Source organism: Solanum stenotomum, chromosome 2, assembly GCF_019186545.1.
Source record: "Solanum stenotomum isolate F172 chromosome 2, ASM1918654v1, whole genome shotgun sequence".
NCBI lineage: Eukaryota > Viridiplantae > Streptophyta > Magnoliopsida > Solanales > Solanaceae > Solanum > Solanum stenotomum.
The window spans coordinates 28584585-28605279 of NC_064283.1; the positions used below are offsets into that span (position 1 = coordinate 28584585).

Genomic DNA, 20695 nt, shown 5'->3' on the forward strand with positions numbered 1-20695 from the left:
TTGGTATCTACCCCACACCGAAAAAGGGTATTCTCACTTGCCAAGGTAAGAACCTTAACTTCTAGCTTAGGTGATATATTGGCTAAGTTTTATGTCATTGTTAATTAGATTTTTATAATAAAAAGCTTTAAGATGGATTGCTAGAACTTGATGATAGAGTATAAAATAAAGGAATTAGCTTCGCCGTAGTAAAGAACCAATTTTTGCTGTTGAGAAAAGCTCTCAACAACCATTAATGGTGGTTTAGGGAAGAAGAAACGTGAGTCTCTTTTTTACTTCGGTTGGCATGCCATGTTTCAGTTTTGCATTGGTTTGGGATTGCAATTTTACTCTTTCACGCGCTTTTTTAGCGTGAAATTACAATTGTTGTGAAAATGGGTCAAAATGACATATTTATTGCGGATTTAATTGATTTCGTGGAGGTATTAGGACCCCCCCTCTCCCCCCCCCCGGAAACTTATGGTGTCTACTTTAAAAAAAGATCTAAGTTTGATGGGGGTAATTATGTATTTTCATATAAAGAATATGATATATGATACAAATATAGATTTCTTTTTATGTACTTCTGCTCTTAGTCATATTTGACTGAAACACATTTTAAAATTGATTAAAATTTCTGCTGTGTGTGTTTAAATGCAGAAATATTAAACAAAAGAAATGAAAAAAATATGAAGTTTTATCTAAAAGTTATCTAATATTGAATATTTATGCCAAAAAAATATTCCACGAATATTTGTTAATGGAGCGATTAAAATAGGATAAACTAGGGAGCAAACAATGTAAATAAATGAGGCTTTTAAAGCCACTGTCCTATTTCATATAAAGAAAGCAAAATTGTATAGTTTTTAGGAAGTGTTTGAACTGACATTTTAAAAGTTGTGTATAAGCTAAAAGCTAAAAGTTATAAGTTGAGAATATTCAATTTTTAACTTCTAACTTAATTTTGTACATTTTCAGTTTAAGAAAAACACTTTTTGTCTTTCTTAGTAAACACCTCTGAAAATTAAAAAAATAAATTACAAAAGCTATTTAAAATAAACCAATCCAAACAAGTAATGAATATAGTATAATATTATAAGATCTTATATTTAATGAAAAATTATTATATTGTATATATAATTGATCAATCTTAAATATAAAGTGTATATAATAATAATAATAATAAAATATCAAATATGGATTAAATGTATTTTTATTTATACCTCCCGAAGAGAAAAGGGGAAGAAAAAGAAAAGAAGAGAAGGGAAAACAAAGAGTTCCATACGGAGAAGGAGAAGGAGAAGAGAAGAGAAGAGAAGAGAAGAGAAGAGGAGAGGAAAATCCAAACTGATTCATAGCTGCTGTGGCGATTTGTTGAGATTTTATAAATTGATCTCACTTTTCCTTAAAATCTGCCCCTCTCTGTCTCTTCTCAAATCGCATTTTTATGACCCTAATTTTGTCCAGATTGATCGGTTTTTAGGTGAATTGTGAAGTTCTAAAACCCCTTCAGGTACGTTTAGTTTTTGTTACTTAAATTCATTTGGTTTTCTCTGTTTCTTTTCATTTTTAAAGCCTATAACTTCCATGCTTATGTATATCGAAAGTTGGAAAGCATGGGTGTTTGCTATAATTTTTTCCAGAAGAAGAGTTAGCTCTATGTTGCTCGTATGTTTGTGTTTTTTTTTAACTAAAATCTAACCTTTTGACTAATTCTACTTCAATCAGTAAAATGTTTTTGATTTCTGTAACCTGTTATTCAGATAGAAGGTTGGTTAGCATAGCTTTTCATTGATGTGAAGAATTTAAATTTGGCCAGAAAAATGCTCACTTGTTGATCAAATTTTGGTGTTGCTGTTCAATATTTGTAACAGGTACTTTTAATTGACTGGAGTTGAGCTAATCAGACAAAATGGGAGTACCAGCATTTTATAGGTGGTTGGCTGATCGATACCCACTCTCGATTGTGGACATGGTAGAGGAAGAGCCTAAAGATGATGTTCCGGTGGATGTTTCAAAGCCAAACCCTAATGGCATGGAATTTGATAACTTGTACTTGGACATGAATGGTATCATTCATCCTTGTTTTCATCCTGAAGGAAAGGTGAACAAGTATTTCTTTTTGAAAGTTCTCCTATGGATTTATTTGGTATTTTGATATACCTAATTCATTTACGCTTATGCACAATGCATGTTACTGTTGTTTGACATATAGTTTGTTAGCACTTATATAGCTTTTCTATGTTAAAAGGATGTTATTCTTTTGTGACTGTAATTTGTTTAACTTAGTCATAGCTTTTAATGAAGGATAATGAGTATATATATCAGTCATAGGATCTACGTTAGAACCTATGACTAAGCTAGAAAATAATGTTATTTGGACAACTATTCCTGTCATTATAAGAGCACTTCCCTTGTGCTGTACTTGTCACAACTAATTAAGATCATTCAATTGAGTAAATTTTGGACCAGTAAACTGTCATCCAGATTTAATATTCTTTTCTCCTGCCTAAGTATGTAGGGTTTAGGATAGGAGAAATAACAAAAGGACCTGCTTGTTTCCTCTTTCCTCTTGGAGGACTTCTGTTTTTATTGGAAGATTATTGGAAAATGTCACTCAAATTCAAAGGACCACACTGGCTCACTTTAAGTACAGTTTCATTCTTTAAGGTGGGAATTTTTCTAGCTGAAAGTCAAAATCCTTTCTTGGAATGTAAGGTGGGGGGGGGNGGAAGATAAAAAGGGGGTAGTCAGGAGACTATTTCAGCGATGGGAGCTGAATTTTATGTTCTGGTGGAGACATCCACCAAAACTGACAGGAACATAGGTGAATGTATTCAAAAAAGTATGGCAAAATAGATGGATGGGGGAATTTCATGTTATTATAGGTAGAAGTGGGGGTATTGTAGTAATGTGGGATAAGATAGTGTGGAAAGGAGAACTGGTGACAGAAACAAACCAAATGGTAGCCTGCAAGTTTGAAGGCATTAATCAGGCATTCACCAGGTTTCTTTTAGTTGTGTTTGCCTCTTGTGATCCAATAATTAGAAGAGAACTTTGGCAAGAGTCAATCAATATCAAAGAAGAGAGCAGTGGGCCTTGGGTAGCTTGTGGGGATTTCAATGCCACAAGATACCCAAATGAAAAGATCAGAAGGGCACATAATTACTGGGACAATGATTGAATTCTCCAAGTGGAACAATGAGATGGAGTTCATTGACCCTTCTTTATTTGGGGGGTCCTTTACACAGAGAAGAGGGGACAATTCCATGTCAGCCTCCAAAATTGATAGGTTCTTATTCTCTTCCCCATGGGATGATACCTTCACACAAATTATACAAAGCCTACTTCCCAAAATAGGTTCAGACTACAATCCAATTGTACTTGAATTTGGAGATTTAAATTTGAAGAAGTCTTACTTCAAGTTTGAACAATGGTGATTTAGGGTGGAAAGTTTCTCAGGCAGTTAAAGAATGGTGGGCATCTTTCAATATCACTGGTACATGCTCTTATGTCCTAGCTTCCAAGATGAGAATGCTCAAGGGGAAGCTAAAGGAATGGAAACTGGAGATAAAAATAATTGGAACCAAAGGAAGAAGGAGGTTGTAAGAGCTTGTTTGGATTAGCTTATTTTAAGTGCTTTTAAGCCAAAATAACTTTTAAGCATGTTTGGAGTGTTTTAGGTATATTGAAAAAGTGCTTATAAGCACTTGGTTTTAAGCTAAAATGATAAACAACTCTTGCCCATTGGCACATGATTTTATGCAATTCAAAACTTCTTATGCATCAAACTATCTCTGCAACCATTCCTTTTCCTCGTGTAATGCCTCCCACCCGATATGCTAAACCATTATAATACCACTAGATGCAAGCAGGGATATGTTTCCACCAATCTTCCTTTGATCCTCTCTTTCCGATTCCTTGCCAGTGTGTTAGGACCTCAAAAGTGGTTCTAGGCATTGTCCAATTTACCCTGAGTACACAAACAAATATGTTCCACAGAACTGTAGCTAGCTTGCAATGCAGAAATAAATGGTCATTTACTTCAGCCTCTTGTCCGCATATATAACAGATCTGTAAACCTCTTCCTTGTAGCACTTCATGGGTTAGACGAGCTCTTCTAATTACCAACCAAGTGAAACATACAACTTTTAAAGGGATCTTAACCTTCTAGATTAATTTCCAGGGCCAAACTGTTGTCAAAAGATGATTGGTATACCTCTCCTAGTAATAGGACTTCACTGTAAAATCTCCTCTGCTATGCAGTTTCCAAAATGGGTTGGCGGGCTCTGTGGCAATGCTTGGAAACAAGTCTAAAGCATCCAACCTCCCAATCATTTAGTGCCCTTCTTAACATAAGGTCCCAACTCCAAATCTGTCCTTTAGTGTCATTCTGCTCTAGGCTGATAATGTACAAATTAGGAAAAAGTATCCTCAATTTCATATCACCTAACCAGATCTTATTCCAGAAACTAGTCTTCAAACCGTTCCCCACTTTGAATGTCACCTTTGCATTGAAATCAAACCACATTCTCCTGATGGTTTTCCATACAGAGCACCTAAAAGTGCCATTCACTTCTTCAGTTATCCAGTTGCTCCGTAGGCCATATTTCTCAGCAATGAACCTCCTCCATTATGCCATAGCTTCACAACAGTATCTTCATAGCCATTTTTGCAGCAGACTGGTGTTCTGACTACTCAGATTCTTAATGCCCAGTTCCCAATCACCACATTGTAGCATAATGAGGTTGTGATTAGATATAACTCTAGGCATAATTTGCTGTCTAATGTTTCTGAAGTGTTCTTCCCATTCAATTGAGTAGAGAAACCTGTCCAATCTCGCAACATTGTGGTAGTTAGCCCCTTTAAACCAAGTAAAAATCCCACTATTTAGGTAGGTGTCATGTAACTCCATATCCTCTATCCAACACAAGAAATTAGTCATTACATTGGTTATTCTCTTGCATCCTCTCCTTTCTACCATTGTTCTAATAGGTTGAAGTCCCCACAAGTGACCCAGGGACCTCCACAACTCCCTAACTGTTGAAATTTCTTCCCTGCATTCCAATTTCTCAGCTCTGATGTGTGGAACATACACGCCAGTAGAAACCAATAAAAGCCATCTTGGACAACTTCAAATCTGCAAGTGATTGAGAATTTGCCTTCCTCTACACAGTTGCCTACCCAAAATCTTGAATCCCATATAATTAGTATCCCCCACTACTACCATCAACTTCAATGTACCCACACTTCATCCATCTACTAACCACAATTGTTTGGTAGTCCCCTTTACATCTTTACAGTTTTTGGTCTCCTGAAAGCAATAAACATCCACTCTCCATTTCAGAAGAGAGCTCTTAACCAGATTCCTTGCTGAAATCTTGTTAATCCCCCTGATATTCCATGATAATATATTTACTTTCATTTAAGAGTTAATGACAAAACTCCCCTTTTGTTTCTTACACCTTCAATTTCCTCTTTCAAATCTGACGGTAAGTTCTTTCACTCATTCTTGCCAATTCCTCTGTGATGAGGTGTTGATACTGCATTGTTTGCCCCTTTCTTTTCCATCACTCTTTCAATCTCGCTGTCGATATGATACCCAGGATTTTGTATGGAAACCAGCTCAACATCGTGAATATGCTTAATTTGCATGCCTCCTTTCACAAATTTTTGTACCCTCGAGGCCTCCCCAAAATCCTTAGATTGATCGATCCCTTTTGCTTCATTGAGTATTGGTGCGACATCCTCTTTCATCTTGTTTATCGACTCTCTATTTTTGTGAGCAGAGATGTCTGTGTTTTCCACCGTATTTGATGTTTCCCATTTGCTGTAAGCCTATAAGAACTGAGTTGCTAAGTCCTTGATATCACTTAACCCTTGTAGAAATTCCCCCTGCTTTTCACGTGCCATGTCAAGCTTTTTATTTACGAGCCCATCTTCTTTATTTTTCTGGCCCCAATCTTAAAGTTGGGCTTTGTTTCGAGTTGGACTCGCCCTAACCCACTGTTTCATTTAATTTAAAGGACCGCCGATGTGCCTCTGTTACAACACGTGCTCTATCAGCTATATCTGTTGCTTTTTGACTTTGTAGAAGGTTCTTAACTTCACCTGGTGGTTCTCCACCTCGTAACCATTGGGTAATGACCTTAAAGTTTAGATCTTCTCCGGTGGACACCCTTAGCGGCGATTCGGTCCAGATTTGCATCGTGTAGCATATTCCGCCCCCGTCAATGGTCACCTTTTTGGGTATGTCTGCCCCATCTCCTTTGATTCTGATTCTTGCCCATTTGAGATGATTTCTCAATTGGGTTTCCTCTTCCGTCTCTACCCACCCCCACAAAAATCTCCGATGCCCTTGGAAATTTTCTAATCCCAAAAATGTAAAGGTAACCCTACAATTTTTACCCAAGTTGAATTTTCTTTACTCCTCCCGCATATCATATCTATTGTTGGGTTCCACCACTAGAGGATAACTATTCCTCCACTTCCAATCCCCTTTGATCACTTTCTCTGCTGTGATCATGTGTGCAAACTCAAATAGAAAGAGTTCATTGCCTATTTCATAGATGTTCAAGCCGTGTGTTTGTTTCCACAGTTGATTAGCCCATCCCCTGATTTCTGATAGAGTCATTGTTTCTCAGACTCTGGATTGAAATGCACACACCAAACTCCTCTTTAACACTTCACTACTTCACTGTATTCCTCTGGGTCATCATTGATAAAGATTCTATCCCCTTTTAGAGCAGCCTTCTCTTTCTCAGCAACTTTTGAATCCTGATTAACCCATTTAGTGCTCCTTAGCACTGTAGCATATGGAATGTCTCTGCTCACCAACCTATGATTACCCACATACATTAACTTTCTATGGCTATTAATAAAACTCCCTACCTTTTCCGCAATGCTCAACCACCTTGAGTTGAAATTTAATTCATGAATGATAATAACTCCCTTCCTCCTGCCTTTCACTTTTATTAAACTAATGTTGCGCCCATATTTTTTGTAGTTCCTCGAGCAAAAAACATCTGAAAAATCGACTTTCTTCCATCTCTTCACCATATTCCCCTTTGTCAATGATGCCTCCCTTAATATCTGCACGATTCATTCCATTGTCTTCTCATTGAAAGTCGTTCTTGTAATAAAGTTCCTATTTCTTTTTGTCCAGTCGTACCAGGCTCTTGCCGTACCAGGTGTTCTTGTGATGTCGTAGGTCTTCATTCCAACTGCAAAATAAATACTGTCTTCCATTTGAGATCGATTGCAAAGATAGAGGGAAAGAAAAGAAAGGGAAATGAAATCCGGTGATCAGATGGATCACCGGAGGACGTTGGGGAGGGGTCGTACTAGGTTAGGACATTTCCTTGGTTGTTGTGTCTGAGAGTTTTTTTTTGAAGAGAGAATAATACCCCTTTTGTTAAATTCAACTTATTACTAAGCAATTCTATTAAAGGAGGGTTAACACCTCGAGTTCTTTCTATTTACTTCTTCCAAATCCTAATTCACTTTTCCACGTAAAATTAGGGCAATTGTCCTAGGTTAGTGTTTGCAACCACCAACCAACGATTAAGAATGAGAGTCAAGAAGTAAACAAATATCGAAACCCCCAAATCATGTACTAGCTCGAAAAATTCATTAGCACAAGGGTTCACTACCTTAGTAGTAGATTTAGCTACTCATAATTCTGAAATTAACGCAAAGTAATAAATAATTCATAATTTGCTTACAACGATGATGAAGAAAACAATCTTAAGAAAATTAGTATTCTCTCCTTGAAATACGACAAGACAAAGTAATACTCTATACTCTAACTTGTTTGTATCAATTCTTGGAAAGATACTGTACAAAAACACTACAAAAAGTATTTATATTGGACCACAAACTCGGAATCAAATTCTAACTGAAATTCCCGTCGGCACCATTTATAGACCGTAAAACGGACATATGGCCCATAGATCTTCTTCAGCCATCCGTAAATGGCTTGATACTTGTCCCAAACAGTCCTCTGTTAATCCATCTATGGCTCGTGAATTTGACAAACGGTCCATAGATGGCGACGGTAGATGGTCGACTATATGATCTTTGCTAGTGTGGGGTTCCTTCTCCATGACTTACGGACCATGGAATTGACATACAATCCATGAGCTGTTTCGTGGTTTGTCTTCCCTGAGTTTCCGTCTTTTATTTTACAGACAGTGACTTGACATACAGTCTGTATCTTCCACCGTGCTTGGGCCTCTCTAATTTTTGAGCTTCTGGATAGTGGACTCTTTTTCCCACGACCAGACATATTGCGCGTAAGGGAGTTTAACGACACTTAAACATTTCTGTAAAGATATGACACCTTGGCCTAACTCAACCCCAAAAGCTAGCTCATGAGGGGAGGTTTGTCCAAGTCCATATAAGGAGACCAATTTCTCATCCCTCTACCGATGTGGGACTTCTTAACACTTTCCCGCACGCCCAGACCTCAATTGGAGCGTGAACACTACTAAATGGGGGCCCAACATCGGTGAATAACAACTTGGGATGGGCCCGACTCTGATACCATGTAAAGATATGGCACCTGGGCCTAACTCAACCCCAAAAGCTAGCTCATGAGGGGAGGTCTGTCCAAGTCCATACAAGGAGACCAATTTCCCATCCCTCTACCGATGTGGGACTTCTTAACAACTTCCAAGGCTTTGGGTTCATCTACTGTGGCATGTACGTGCCTTACATCAAATGTACGGTCCGCAACATGCCCATACGGGGTCCTTGGCCCTTTTTTCCTTGTTTTGACCAATTTTCCTCCTAGTACGTGCAACACAACATTTTAACATTAGAAACACATAAAAACAAGCTAAAGACAATAAAAACTCATCTAAAAGACATCAAATGTGTCGTAATTCCACGACACATCATTTATCAGCTGCTTCAGTGAACTGGATTCAAGTTACTACTGCACATTGTTTGTACGAGATAAGATATAACTAATAATATCTGCAGGGTAGACAAAGCAGCTTAAAGTAAACGATTTACGTGAAAGCTTACAGTGGAACAAGAATTTGTTGGAATTGAAGTAAGACAAGACAGGATCTTAGATGATGAGATTCAGCAGCAATTTAATTGTGAAAATTATCTTGATTTATTATTTCAAAAAAAAAAAGAAAATTATCTTGATTTATGTAAAGCTCTAAATAGAATGGAGGAATTTAAGGCATTTACCTGGTCATTTGTCTGTGGTAGCTGTAAACAAATAACTTTTGACACATCGGCTACCTATGAGGTACTTAATCCAAAAATAGTTTTTGATGAATGTAATGAAGGTTGTGTAGGATGATGATGAATCACGTCATTTCATGCTTGATATGGGCAAACTTACATCCAAAATAACAATACAATTCAAGATGTTCAATCAAATTACTTTATAGATTGGCATTACTACCTTAAACCTGGAGTGCGGTACTTTTTTCTTGGTTAGAAAAAATAAAAATAAAATAAATTTCTTGTTGCAAATACTAAGTATATCTCCCCATTTCTCTACTGTTTTTCCTTTAGTTGGGCACTACCTTCGTATCAAGTTTTTTTCTCCACATTGCAGCCTGCACCAGCAACCTACAATGACGTATTCAACTCAATTTTTGACTACATTGACCATCTTTTCTCATTAGTGCGTCCAAGAAAACTCCTCTATATGGCTATTGGTAAGTTGTGGCCGTAAATGTTGCATATCTTTACAACTTCAATCTTTAAAGTCCTAACTTCAATATGTATTTCTTAGATGGAGTGGCTCCTAGAGCTAAGATGAATCAGCAGAGAACCAGGCGTTTCAGAGCTGCTAAAGATGCTGCTGAATCTGTATAATTTTCCTTTACCTATGTGGTTTAACATTGTAAATGTATGCATCTCATTCAAACTTTTATGACAGGAAGCTGAAGAAAAAAGGTTAAGAGAAGAGTTTGAGATGGAAGCTGCTATTTTAGTGCCTACAGAAAAGCCCGAGACATCTGATTCAAATGTTATTACTCCTGGTACTCCATTTATGGCAGTACTATCAGTAGCTCTTCAATATTATATACACTCGAGGTTGAATAAAAATGCTGGCTGGCGGTTTACCAAGGTTGTTCCAGTTTAATCTACTAAAGTTATCTTGCTTTAATATGACCTTTTAGAGTCGGAGGATTCCTTCTGTGGAGTAATCCTTTCTGGTTCTTTTAGAATACAATTCTGATTTTCAGGATATCCTGTCCCTCCTAACTTATTTACCGGGCTGCATTGGGTGATTATTTGTAGGTTATCCTTTCTGATGCTAATGTGCCTGGTGAGGGTGAACACAAAATTATGTCCTACATCCGCTGGCAACGTAACATTCCTGGCTTCAACCCGAATACCCGCCATTGTCTCTATGGTCTAGTGAGTGAAAGTGTTGCATTATTGTTTGATATCTTCTTATTTTATGTTAATCCTTCTAAATTTTTTTTCGGTGCAAGAAATTGATATGTTTTTGACAGAATCTCGGTTCATCCTTGCTATTTTGCTTTCAACAAGTGTTGCCTCATTTTTTTGAGTTTGTCTTGATAATCTGATGTCTTAGTTTCTTCATAATTATCCAATTTACTTTCTTTAGGATGCAGATCTTATTATGTTGTCTCTGGCTACTCATGAAGTCCATTTTTCAATATTGAGGGAGGTCAGTAGCTACTACTACCAAGTGGCTGTGCATTTAAATTATTTGTTCTTCAGAAACTGACAGTCTGATCTTCTGTACAGGTGATTACTCCACCAGGTCAGCAGGAAAAGTGTTTTGCCTGTGGTCAGGTTGGACATCTTGCAGCTAATTGTCATGGTACAGATGGGAAGGCTGTGAATGACACACCTATTCACAAGAAGAAATATCAGGTTTAAAGAGTGATGCCTCTTCTTTAATTTCCAATTTTAAGTATCGTATCGTCTAATACTTGGTCCATCTTGTTGATACCTCTTTTTACCATTCACAGTTTCTCCATATCTGGGTGCTGCGAGAGTATTTGCAATATGATCTAGAGATTTACAACCCTCCATTTCAGATAGACTTTGAAAGGGTGGTGGATGATTTTGTTTTTTTGTGTTTTTTTGTTGGAAACGATTTTCTTCCCCATATGCCAACATTGGAGATTCGAGAGGTATGCAATTATTCTGATATATGCCTTTTCTTCTTGGTTAAGTTTCTTGTAATAATGAGCTTTCTCTATGTGGATATTGTACTCGGATTGTTAAATTTCTGGTGATAATGAGCTTTCCCTCTATGGATATTGTACTCTGATTGTTAAGGAATATTGGGCATGTAAATTTTTTTTTTTCTGTTGAATGACATTGCAACTGCTATTCCTTCCTTCTGTCCCATTGCTATGCAGCGGGTGGTCATTCTACTTATGTGGTTAATGTTTCCTTAATCTTGTAAACTTTTCTAGGGTGCCATCAATTTGCTGATGTCCATCTATAGAAGGGACTTTACAACTATGGGTGGTTATCTTACGGATGCGGGTGAGGTAATTTACTTTCTTACAATGAAACACTTCAAATTTCTCACAAGGACTCAACTTATATGTGATGTAGTGCAGCATGCTTGTATTATATAGATGTTTTCATTGTTCAGTCAGATGAACTTTTTTGTTGGTATACCTACTTTTCTAGTGCAAGTACTTCTTGATTGTTTGATTAGTTCAGATAATTTAGTTCATGAGTCCGCACTCTTTGCATGGCCTATATTGGTAATAATGTTATTTCTCTGCTTTGTGAAGTGTCCATGGTTAACTGGCTAAAGTAATGTCTGGGGAAAAAGTCTAATAATTGTAGGCATGAATGACAAATATATGAAAAAAAGAAATTGGATTTTTTTTACGATAAAGTAAAATATCATTTGTTTAGTGCCACTCTTCAAAATAGGCTCATTGGAAAGGAAAAGTATGCTTTGCGCCTCGATGATGCCATAAAGCGCACATTAAGTGAGGGGACTTGCTCAACACGTTTTGACCCTCACTTCACGACTTAAGCACATTTTAAGTCCACCTTTGACAACACTGCAATTGTATGTAAAATTATTTTTTATTTATTTTTATCAATTGTTTCATTCTCAATTTTTTTAAATTTCTTTTTGGCATCAAGAATTGTATGTTAAACAACTAAAAGACATTACAAGATAGCTTAAATATATCTGATAGTTCTTCTGTTTCATCTGCTTTTGAGGGCCCATTTGGCCATTTAAGATGAAATCATATGAGATGAAGTTGAAGTTGAAGTTTGCACATGCAATTTAGATTTTTAAGTTATATTTTTTGCTCGTACATAGAACTCCTCTAAGTTGTGAAAACTATCAAAATTGTCCCAATTCTTTATACAATCTTACCAAATAAACAAAAGTTCATAACAAAAGTATAATACACTATCACAAACACAAAGCTATTGTGACAAAAATACAATATTTTGATCAATAAAAAGGTAAAATTGAACCTGAGTTGTAGTGTAATACTCTTTAATATAATAGTGTACAATATAATATTTGTTAGAATTGGAATAGGTATATACAATCCTATTTGGAATAGGAATAGGAACAAAATATAGTTTCGTACTTGATAAAGGATTATATTGTAGATGTAGAAACAACAATTCAATAATATTCTTCTCTTATACTTATCACAATATTTATCTACCAACAAAAATAACATTTTTGCAAAGAGTTACTAAAGAGACATATGACGGAAATGAGATAGCTTTGTGTAAACGAATAATATTTACTAAAGAGACACGTAACAAAAATGATATCAACTATAACTTTTGTTTACATATGAAATAAATGATTGGTTGGTAGATACAAAATGGTGATTTTTTTTTACAAAATATAAATTTGTGGGCCAAATTTTGTATTTAAAAAATGTGAAATCATGATATGAAATTCTCAAATCAATTTTTTTGGAGAATTTGGGATTTCTATCTCATGAATTCAAATCATGAGATGAAATCTCATGTTCAAATGCTGATTTCATTTCATGATTTCAAATCACGAGGTGAAATTGCATGTCCAAACGGCCTACTAAATATCACCACTTTGATTCAAGGAATTTGCTTCATTTATATGACATGGCTACTTGAATTTTAAAGCTAACATATATAAGATTTTATTATGTAGCCATACAAGACACGGCTAACTTTGAGAGTGTGTTTCCTTTTCATTTTATCTAGATAAGTTTAGTTTCTCTGGGTTGGCAAGGTGAGAAATCCTATATTTTGGTTGAGTAATATGACCATCCATTCACAGGTTTTTTTGGATAGAGTAGAACATTTTATTCAGGCAGCAGCAGTTTATGAAGATCAAATCTTCCAAAAGAGAGCCCGGATACAACAGGTGATCTCTTCAATTTCTTTTTAAAAATTGTGTCACAGACCATGACATTAAGTTCAATGAAGAAGAGAATTTTAGCCTGTTTCTGATTCTGAAACCATGCTTATAGTGCTATAAGATATTTCTTTGACTCAGGCATATCAAATATTGTTTTTCCATTTTAGTTATGCACCTTTTTATTAGAAAATCGGATGGGTTTTGATGAATTGCTTTACTGATTTTTTTAAGTACTCTGCCTTCTTAATACTGAATCTTGAACTGTACTAGCAATTGACACTAGTTACTTTACCAAGTTTCTGTGATACAGTAGTCTGTTTTGTTTTTATTGGGCTCTAAAAGTCATGTCTTTGGTAGAAAAGCATGGTTATTGTTCAACATGATGTACATCTGCTTTACTCATCATTTTCATTGTTATTGTTATCGTGATCATTGTTGTTGTTGTTGTTGGCTTTCATGTTGTTTCATTATTGTTATTATATGTAATTATATTATTATGATTCTTCTTCTCATTGCAGTCGATAGAAAATAATGAAAGGGTGAGAAAAGAGGCTAATGCTCAGCCACATCCTCCGGCAGAGGACAAGGTGATTTGTTTCTCTTAAATGTTACACTTCCTGACACTAGAGAAGTTTATTGAAGTGATTAAGCGAAAGTCTGAGTTCGCTCAATTTTGGATATTGGTACTTTGTTCCAAAATGTATAACGGAGTCCAGCAAATGAACTCCACACTTTCTAGTTATAGGTTGAACATCAATTCCAGGTTTTTCCAAAAGTGAAGATTATATATGTTTATAGCTATATTAAAGTACTGTTGATTAAATTTTTGAACAATTACTAATATTAGGGAACATCTAAACTATATAGCAAAGACAAAGTTGTTAGACTCCACATATAAAAATGATTTCTCGTAAAATGCGTAGAGGGAGTAGATCAGGTGTGCTAGCAATGCATAAATCCTAGTCAATTTTAAAAGCTATCTTTTTTTTTTTTGGGTTAAACAATTTTAGAAGTTATCAAGTAAATGATAATATCTTTATTCTATGTATTTTATTCCAATAATTTCTTGGCTTTGTTTTTGACTCCTTGTTATTCCCGACTCTCCATATTTGTGCTTCATAAAATTAAGTTTTGTTGGAATAGCTGGTCACTTCTTCCATCTCTTCAAAGTTCAATCAACCATCTAGTCCCCAATCATTTTTTTCCTTTGAGAAATGTAACATTTCTGGAAATATTCAGCACCAGAGCTGTGCTTAAAACCATCTTTACAATTTACCAAAAAACCAAAAGTATCCTTGTTCTTTTTACAAAGATTCTATTTTGTCATTTACAGAATTCACTTTACATTAAAAGTAAAACAAAGTAGACAATTTATCTTCAGACTGACTGGAAATGATGATTCCTTCAAAACATCTTGAGTTCCTTCTTGATAAGAATCGACTTACTTTAGAGAATAGAAAAGAAAATAATGTGGAAGTGCAAATCTAAAGATTAAAGACAGGAAATTAAAGATGGGCGAAATTCGAGAAATAAATCCTCTAAATCTCGAAAGTATTGACTTAGTACCCTAATTGATTGTAGTAGACCTAATTAGCTGATTAGGGTTAATCATGTTTACTAGCAGATTCAATTCAAGAACTTAGATGGAAGGTGATCTTGACACCTTTTGAATAATTAAAGACAATAGTTAGTATAAGACTAATTACCTTGTTCAATTGATCGAGTAAGAACAATAGATATCAAACATAGAATTACTCTTAAATTTTTTTTAAAAACTTCAAAAAACATAGAATTAATCTTACCTCTTAGAAGAATCGTTCTCGTAAGGCTGGATGATAAATCCCAAGTCCAATACACAAAAGTGTAAAGAAAAGAACTTTCAATAATATTAAGAATGTTGTGTGTCAACAAAAAATATATTATAATGTTTTCTGGAAAAAACAAAAGAACTCCCCTATATATAGGGGTAAAAACAGTGTAATCCCCCTAGTAACTTGAGGATTCGAATCCTACTCTACTTTGGACAACAAGTCCTTTTATGGAAATAAAAAATAGTAAAAACTGACTAGACAGTTGCTTCAGTAACATAAAACAGTCAGTCATGCAGAGGGTAAACATCAGACAGTTCTCCAATTATGATGCTATAGTGTGGTGATTGGGGGGATTCTAATTCTTATTTCAAATGGAGAGGTTTAAAGAGAAGGTCAAGATCTGGTGGGACTCATTCTCTAGTGTTGGCAATCCTGATTTTGTTCCAATGGTCAAGCTGAAGGCTCTGAAGACTAAACTCAAGGACTGGAGTAAATCAGTTCAAGGTAATTTGGGAATTCAAAAGCAGTTGGTATTAACACAATTGACAAGACTGGAAGAAATCTAGGAGCACAGAACCTTGCTTGAGGAGCAAATTGTGTCCAGAATGACTCTTATAATTGAATTTGAAGATATTGCCAGAAAGGAAGAGATAGCTTGGAGACAAAGGTCTAGGGTGACATAGCTAAAGGAAGGGGATAGAAATACAAACTTCTTCCATAAGACAACAAATGCTCACAGGAGAGCCAACACTATTGATAATCAAGAAGGAAATGGTTACCTTCTATGAGAACTTATATGCTGAAACAGAATAGGGGAGGCCGCATTTAGAGACGGAGAATTGCCCTAGGATCAGTGCAGGAGACAGTTCCATGTTGGAAGCCCCTTTTGAACTACATGAGGTACTGGAAAGCATCAAGGCATGTGCAGGGGACAAGGCCCCAGGTCCAGATGGCTACTCCATGGAATTTTTCAAGCAGTATTGGGACATTATTATATCAAAGTAAATACTTTTATGTATAATATAAATTATATATATATATATGATGTCGGGTTAGTTTGGTCTCGGGTTGACTTTTTTTTATGTTAAAATCAAACCAACCCAATTATGGTCGGGTTTTTTTTCCAGTACTAAATCAAGTCAAAGCAAACCACTAATCGGGTTTATTTTCTCGGTTTGACTCTATTCACGGTTTGGTGTGGTTTTTGGTTCGGTTTTGTTCACCCCTAGTGACAGGGATAGAAAGCTCGGCTAGTAAGTGAGGAGGCAAGATTGGGGAACTTCCAACGTCTTACCTAGGCATGCCTCTGGGAGCTAAAAGCAAGTCCAAAGGTATTTGGAATGGGGTCCTAGAGAAATGTGAAAAGAAACTCACCAAAATGGAAACGTCAATACCTTTCCTTGGGAGGCAGACTAACTTTAATCAACATTGTCCTTGATGCACTACCATCCTATATAATGTCAATATTTCCAATGCCTGCTAGTGTATCTAAGATCATTAATTCCCTTGGGAGAGATTTCCTATGGCAAGGCAGTGAAGATAAAAAGAAGTTCTACCTAGTTAAATGAGAGGAATTGATAGTGAACAAGAATACAGGTGGCCTTGGCATCAGGAACTTAAGGAAGCAAAACCAAAGCCTCATGTTGAAGTGGCTGTGGAAATTTGCCAATGAAGATCATATGCTTTGGAAGGAGGTTATCACAACAAAGTATGGCATGGAGGACAAGTGGCTGACAAAAGTGGTTAACACTCCATACAACTGCACTGTATGGAGAGCAATCAGGAACCTGTGGCCTATGTTGTATTCCAGATCCAGAATCAAAGTGGGAGATGGTCAAAAACCTGCTTCTGGGAGGACAAATGGAATGGAGCAACACATATGAAACAACTGCATCCAGAAATATGCATGTTATGTCAACAACAACAGGCAACAGTGGCCATAAGTCAAGGCAGGAATTTGTTCCTAAGGAGACACCTATATGACTGGGAAATAGAGAAGGTAATCATACTCCAAAACTCAGTAGATAATTTTAGCAATCTTACTGAGGAGAAGGACTCACTGGTTTCGCAGAGTAACATTCATGGTCAATTCTCCATCAATTCAGCATATAGGGTAGTGTACTCAACAAAACTGCAGACCAAGAGAGACTGGCCGTGGAAGATGATCTGGAAACCAAAGGTGCCCTACAAAGTAAACTGCTTTTTGTGGTTGCTGTCAAAAGAAGAAGTTCTAACCCATGAAAATCTGAAGAAAAGAGGATATCAATTTGCCTCTAGATGTACTCTGTAGTCTGTGGGGAGAACAAGAAGAGACAATTAACCATCTTTTTTTACATTGTTAGTGGACTGAGAAGCTGGAGAATGTTCATTTTCCCGTAGGGAATTAGGTGGGTGAAACCAGGAAGCATCAAAGGAGTTCTAAGTAGCTGGATTGGGGATGGCAATGTTTCAAAGGAGGAGATATGGAAAATTGTCCCAGCATGCATTTGCTGGACAATGGGGAATGGTGTGTTTACCTTTACCTGATCAAAGTAAAAAATATTATTGAATAGTGTGTTTTATACTTGAGAGAAAAGTAAGGATAGTGATGAAAGTCTTTAACTTGGTGAGGAACTCCTGCAGCAACAGAATGTACTGAAATAGAGAAGAGAACAAATGTGCTAGATAGAGTAAACCCTATGGAAGTCAGAAATCTTAGTGAAAAGTTGTGCTAAATATGGTTGGTGTTTTCTTCCGACTTTTGTTGCTTCTAGTTCAACCCATTGTAGAAGTTGTATGTTACTGGATTTTGAAAGTAGAACTATATTTATATCATCTTATTGCAGAATGAAAGTTTGATTGCATGCATGCTGCATATGTAGAATAAATGTAATTCATTTTATGAATGCTATCAAATGTCTATTACCTTTTAGGTGAAGCTAGGAGAGCCTGGATACAAGGAAAGGTATTATTCTGAGAAATTTGGTGTATCAACTGCAGAGGATATCCATGAAGTCAGACAAGATGTAGTAAGTTCAATTACAGAATATGGTCTACTCTTACTGCACTTCTTTCATAATCTGTTCATATTATATTCAGTTGGATTGCTTGTCTCTATTTCTGGATAGTATTCCCTCTGTTCCATTTAATATAGCAGTGTTTTATTGGGTACGAAGTTTAAGAAAGAAAAGACTTTTGAGACATACCAAAAGTACCCTTAAAATGTCCAGTTTATAAACATGCCACATTTCCATGGGTATACAAAAAGTATAATTTAAACATGCGTTAAACATGCCATGACGTCTATGTCCATAAGGGGTCGTTTGGTGTGAATGATAACACCAAATAGTTCTGAGATTAAATTATGGTGCCACTTAATTTGTTGTTTGGTTGGCAAGTCCAGAATAGCTTATCCTGGGACTAACAATTAGTATCGGGATAAGTTATTCCTTCCCTTGGGTGGTTTAGTAATCTTGGGATATATACAGTGGCATACGCAGGATTTATTGTAAGCGGTATCACCCTTTTAAAATGAGAATATATATATATATATATATATATATACACACACACACACACATTATATTTGTTTTTACAAAGCCCCAAATAATTACTCCTAAACAAAGAAGGTCAAATAAAAAATCACATAAATAATGAGGTTGTGGAGGTTTGAAACCGAAACTTTCACTATGGTTCTTCAGCACAAAACCATCTAGGCTACATGCATTCTTTGTTTAAGGAGTGTCACTTGTAATATATAACTGCTATATTTGCTTTTGTTTCTTAATTGTATATACCTATTTAGAAATTTTTTCCGACGAAGCAATGTCACGTGACACCCCATCCACCTTCCTAAATCCGCCCCTATATATATAGATTCACGTTATTTTTAATATCATGTATAATAACATTCACAACCTTCACTACTCCTTATTTTTATGATTCTTCATATTTTTTAAAAAAGAACTACACTATATAAATATAATTTTTATTTATGAATTTATTTGATTTAACTCTTATGTTTCTTTATAATTTATATCTCTACTACTGTATTACATATCTTTAATTAAATATTCTTTTAGTCACTTGAAAGCTTGTATTTTATAAATCAACTAAAATGAAGATAACTTTAAAATTTTACAATTTAAGAGTGATATGTGCTTAATGAAGTGATATAAATAATAAATCCTCTTTTACTTTTACAAACTTAAGATGAAAGTTCTATTTTAAAGTTAAATAAGATGAAAGTTTTATTTTTAAACGCATACGGACATGGGAATGCACACACAAAGATACATCTAAAACAGATGAAAATTTTATTTTTAAGAATGAAAAGCTAAAGATTGCAAAGAAAATATAAAAAACTAAATAGAGTGAAGGGTATTTTTGTAAACAAACAACTTATTCTTAAAATTTATGCAATGCATATTATTTTGAATACAATAAACCAAACACTCAATCAGAAATAATCTGAGCATAATTTATCCCATCATAACTTGTATTCAAACCAAACGACCCCATAAGAGCATATAATTTTTTTTTGGTACAGACAAATTGAAAGAGGGCCATATAAAATGAGCATTGCAACAAACTTAAAATGGGAAAGAGTGTTATTTTTTTTTTTGAGAAAGTTAACAATGGGAAAGAGTGTTATGTAAAATGGAATTGAGAGTGTTGGGAAAGAATTGCTGACTTTCACTTTTGGCATATGATAAGTAGAGTGTTGTTGGCTCTAAACTTAATGACTAATCACATAGCATCACCATTGGAACAAGCCAATAATCAGATAACAACATACCCAGTGTAATCCTATAAGTGAGGTCTAGGAAGGGTAGGATGTACGTAGACCTTACCCCTACTTATGTGGTAGGGAAGCTGTTTTCGGTAGACCGTAGACCCTCGGGTCAAAGGAGTACAATCGAAGCCGAATTGAAAGGAAAATTACTACAACAAATTAGCTAGATGAAGAAAGCAAATTGATCAACAGGTAGTAGTCAAAATTGAAGAATAAGATATTACACGATAAAAAACCAATACTACTAAATAAGGAAAGATGGGAAGAGGAGATTACCCTTGCCTCTCCCACGTAAAAGTGCTACAACTAGACTACATACTACATTTCTACCCTAATCTCCACATCCATAGGGTCAATAAGCTTGAGATATGTCATGTCATGTCTAATCACCTCCCCTAAATAATTCTTTTGCCTACCTCTACATCTCCTAAAATTCGTGTAAAGAAATAGATCTTGAGCCTAATTCAACTCCAAAAGTTAGCTCATGAGGGGAGAATTTCCCAAAGTCCTTATAAACATAACACCAGTTCATTTCCCTACCAATGTGGGACTCTAATACACTTTAACACCCCTTTCACGCCCAGACCCAATTGGAGCATTGGTTGGGAGCCCAAACGAGGATGGACCTGGTAGGAACAATGATTTCCTCGTAAGAAATGAAGAAAAATATATGGTTGGGGTTGGAACTAGTAAGTGACTTGATCGGAGAAAAAAGAAGTAGTGGTCAGAAAGAGATTGATGCACCTATCGCGTGGGACTCTAATACACTTTAACACC

The 20695-nt window shown here is 35.7% G+C and overlaps 1 protein-coding gene across 1 annotated transcript in view; it reads left to right on the top strand.

The window, feature by feature from the left end:
- Window positions 1-1209: 1209 nt before the first annotated feature.
- LOC125856825 (5'-3' exoribonuclease 4) overlaps window positions 1210-20695 on the top strand; it is a 41338-nt gene continuing 21852 nt past the window's right edge. The window contains exons 1-13 of the mRNA XM_049536469.1: window positions 1210-1492; window positions 1854-2083; window positions 9560-9662; window positions 9740-9816; window positions 9887-10078; window positions 10252-10371; window positions 10586-10648; window positions 10729-10857; window positions 10956-11120; window positions 11409-11486; window positions 13253-13339; window positions 13852-13920; window positions 18057-18152. Of these exons, the coding sequence (XP_049392426.1) occupies window positions 1892-2083; window positions 9560-9662; window positions 9740-9816; window positions 9887-10078; window positions 10252-10371; window positions 10586-10648; window positions 10729-10857; window positions 10956-11120; window positions 11409-11486; window positions 13253-13339; window positions 13852-13920; window positions 18057-18152 (1371 nt within the window). The 5' untranslated portion in view covers window positions 1210-1492; window positions 1854-1891. The remainder of the gene's footprint in view (window positions 1493-1853; window positions 2084-9559; window positions 9663-9739; window positions 9817-9886; window positions 10079-10251; window positions 10372-10585; window positions 10649-10728; window positions 10858-10955; window positions 11121-11408; window positions 11487-13252; window positions 13340-13851; window positions 13921-18056; window positions 18153-20695) is intronic.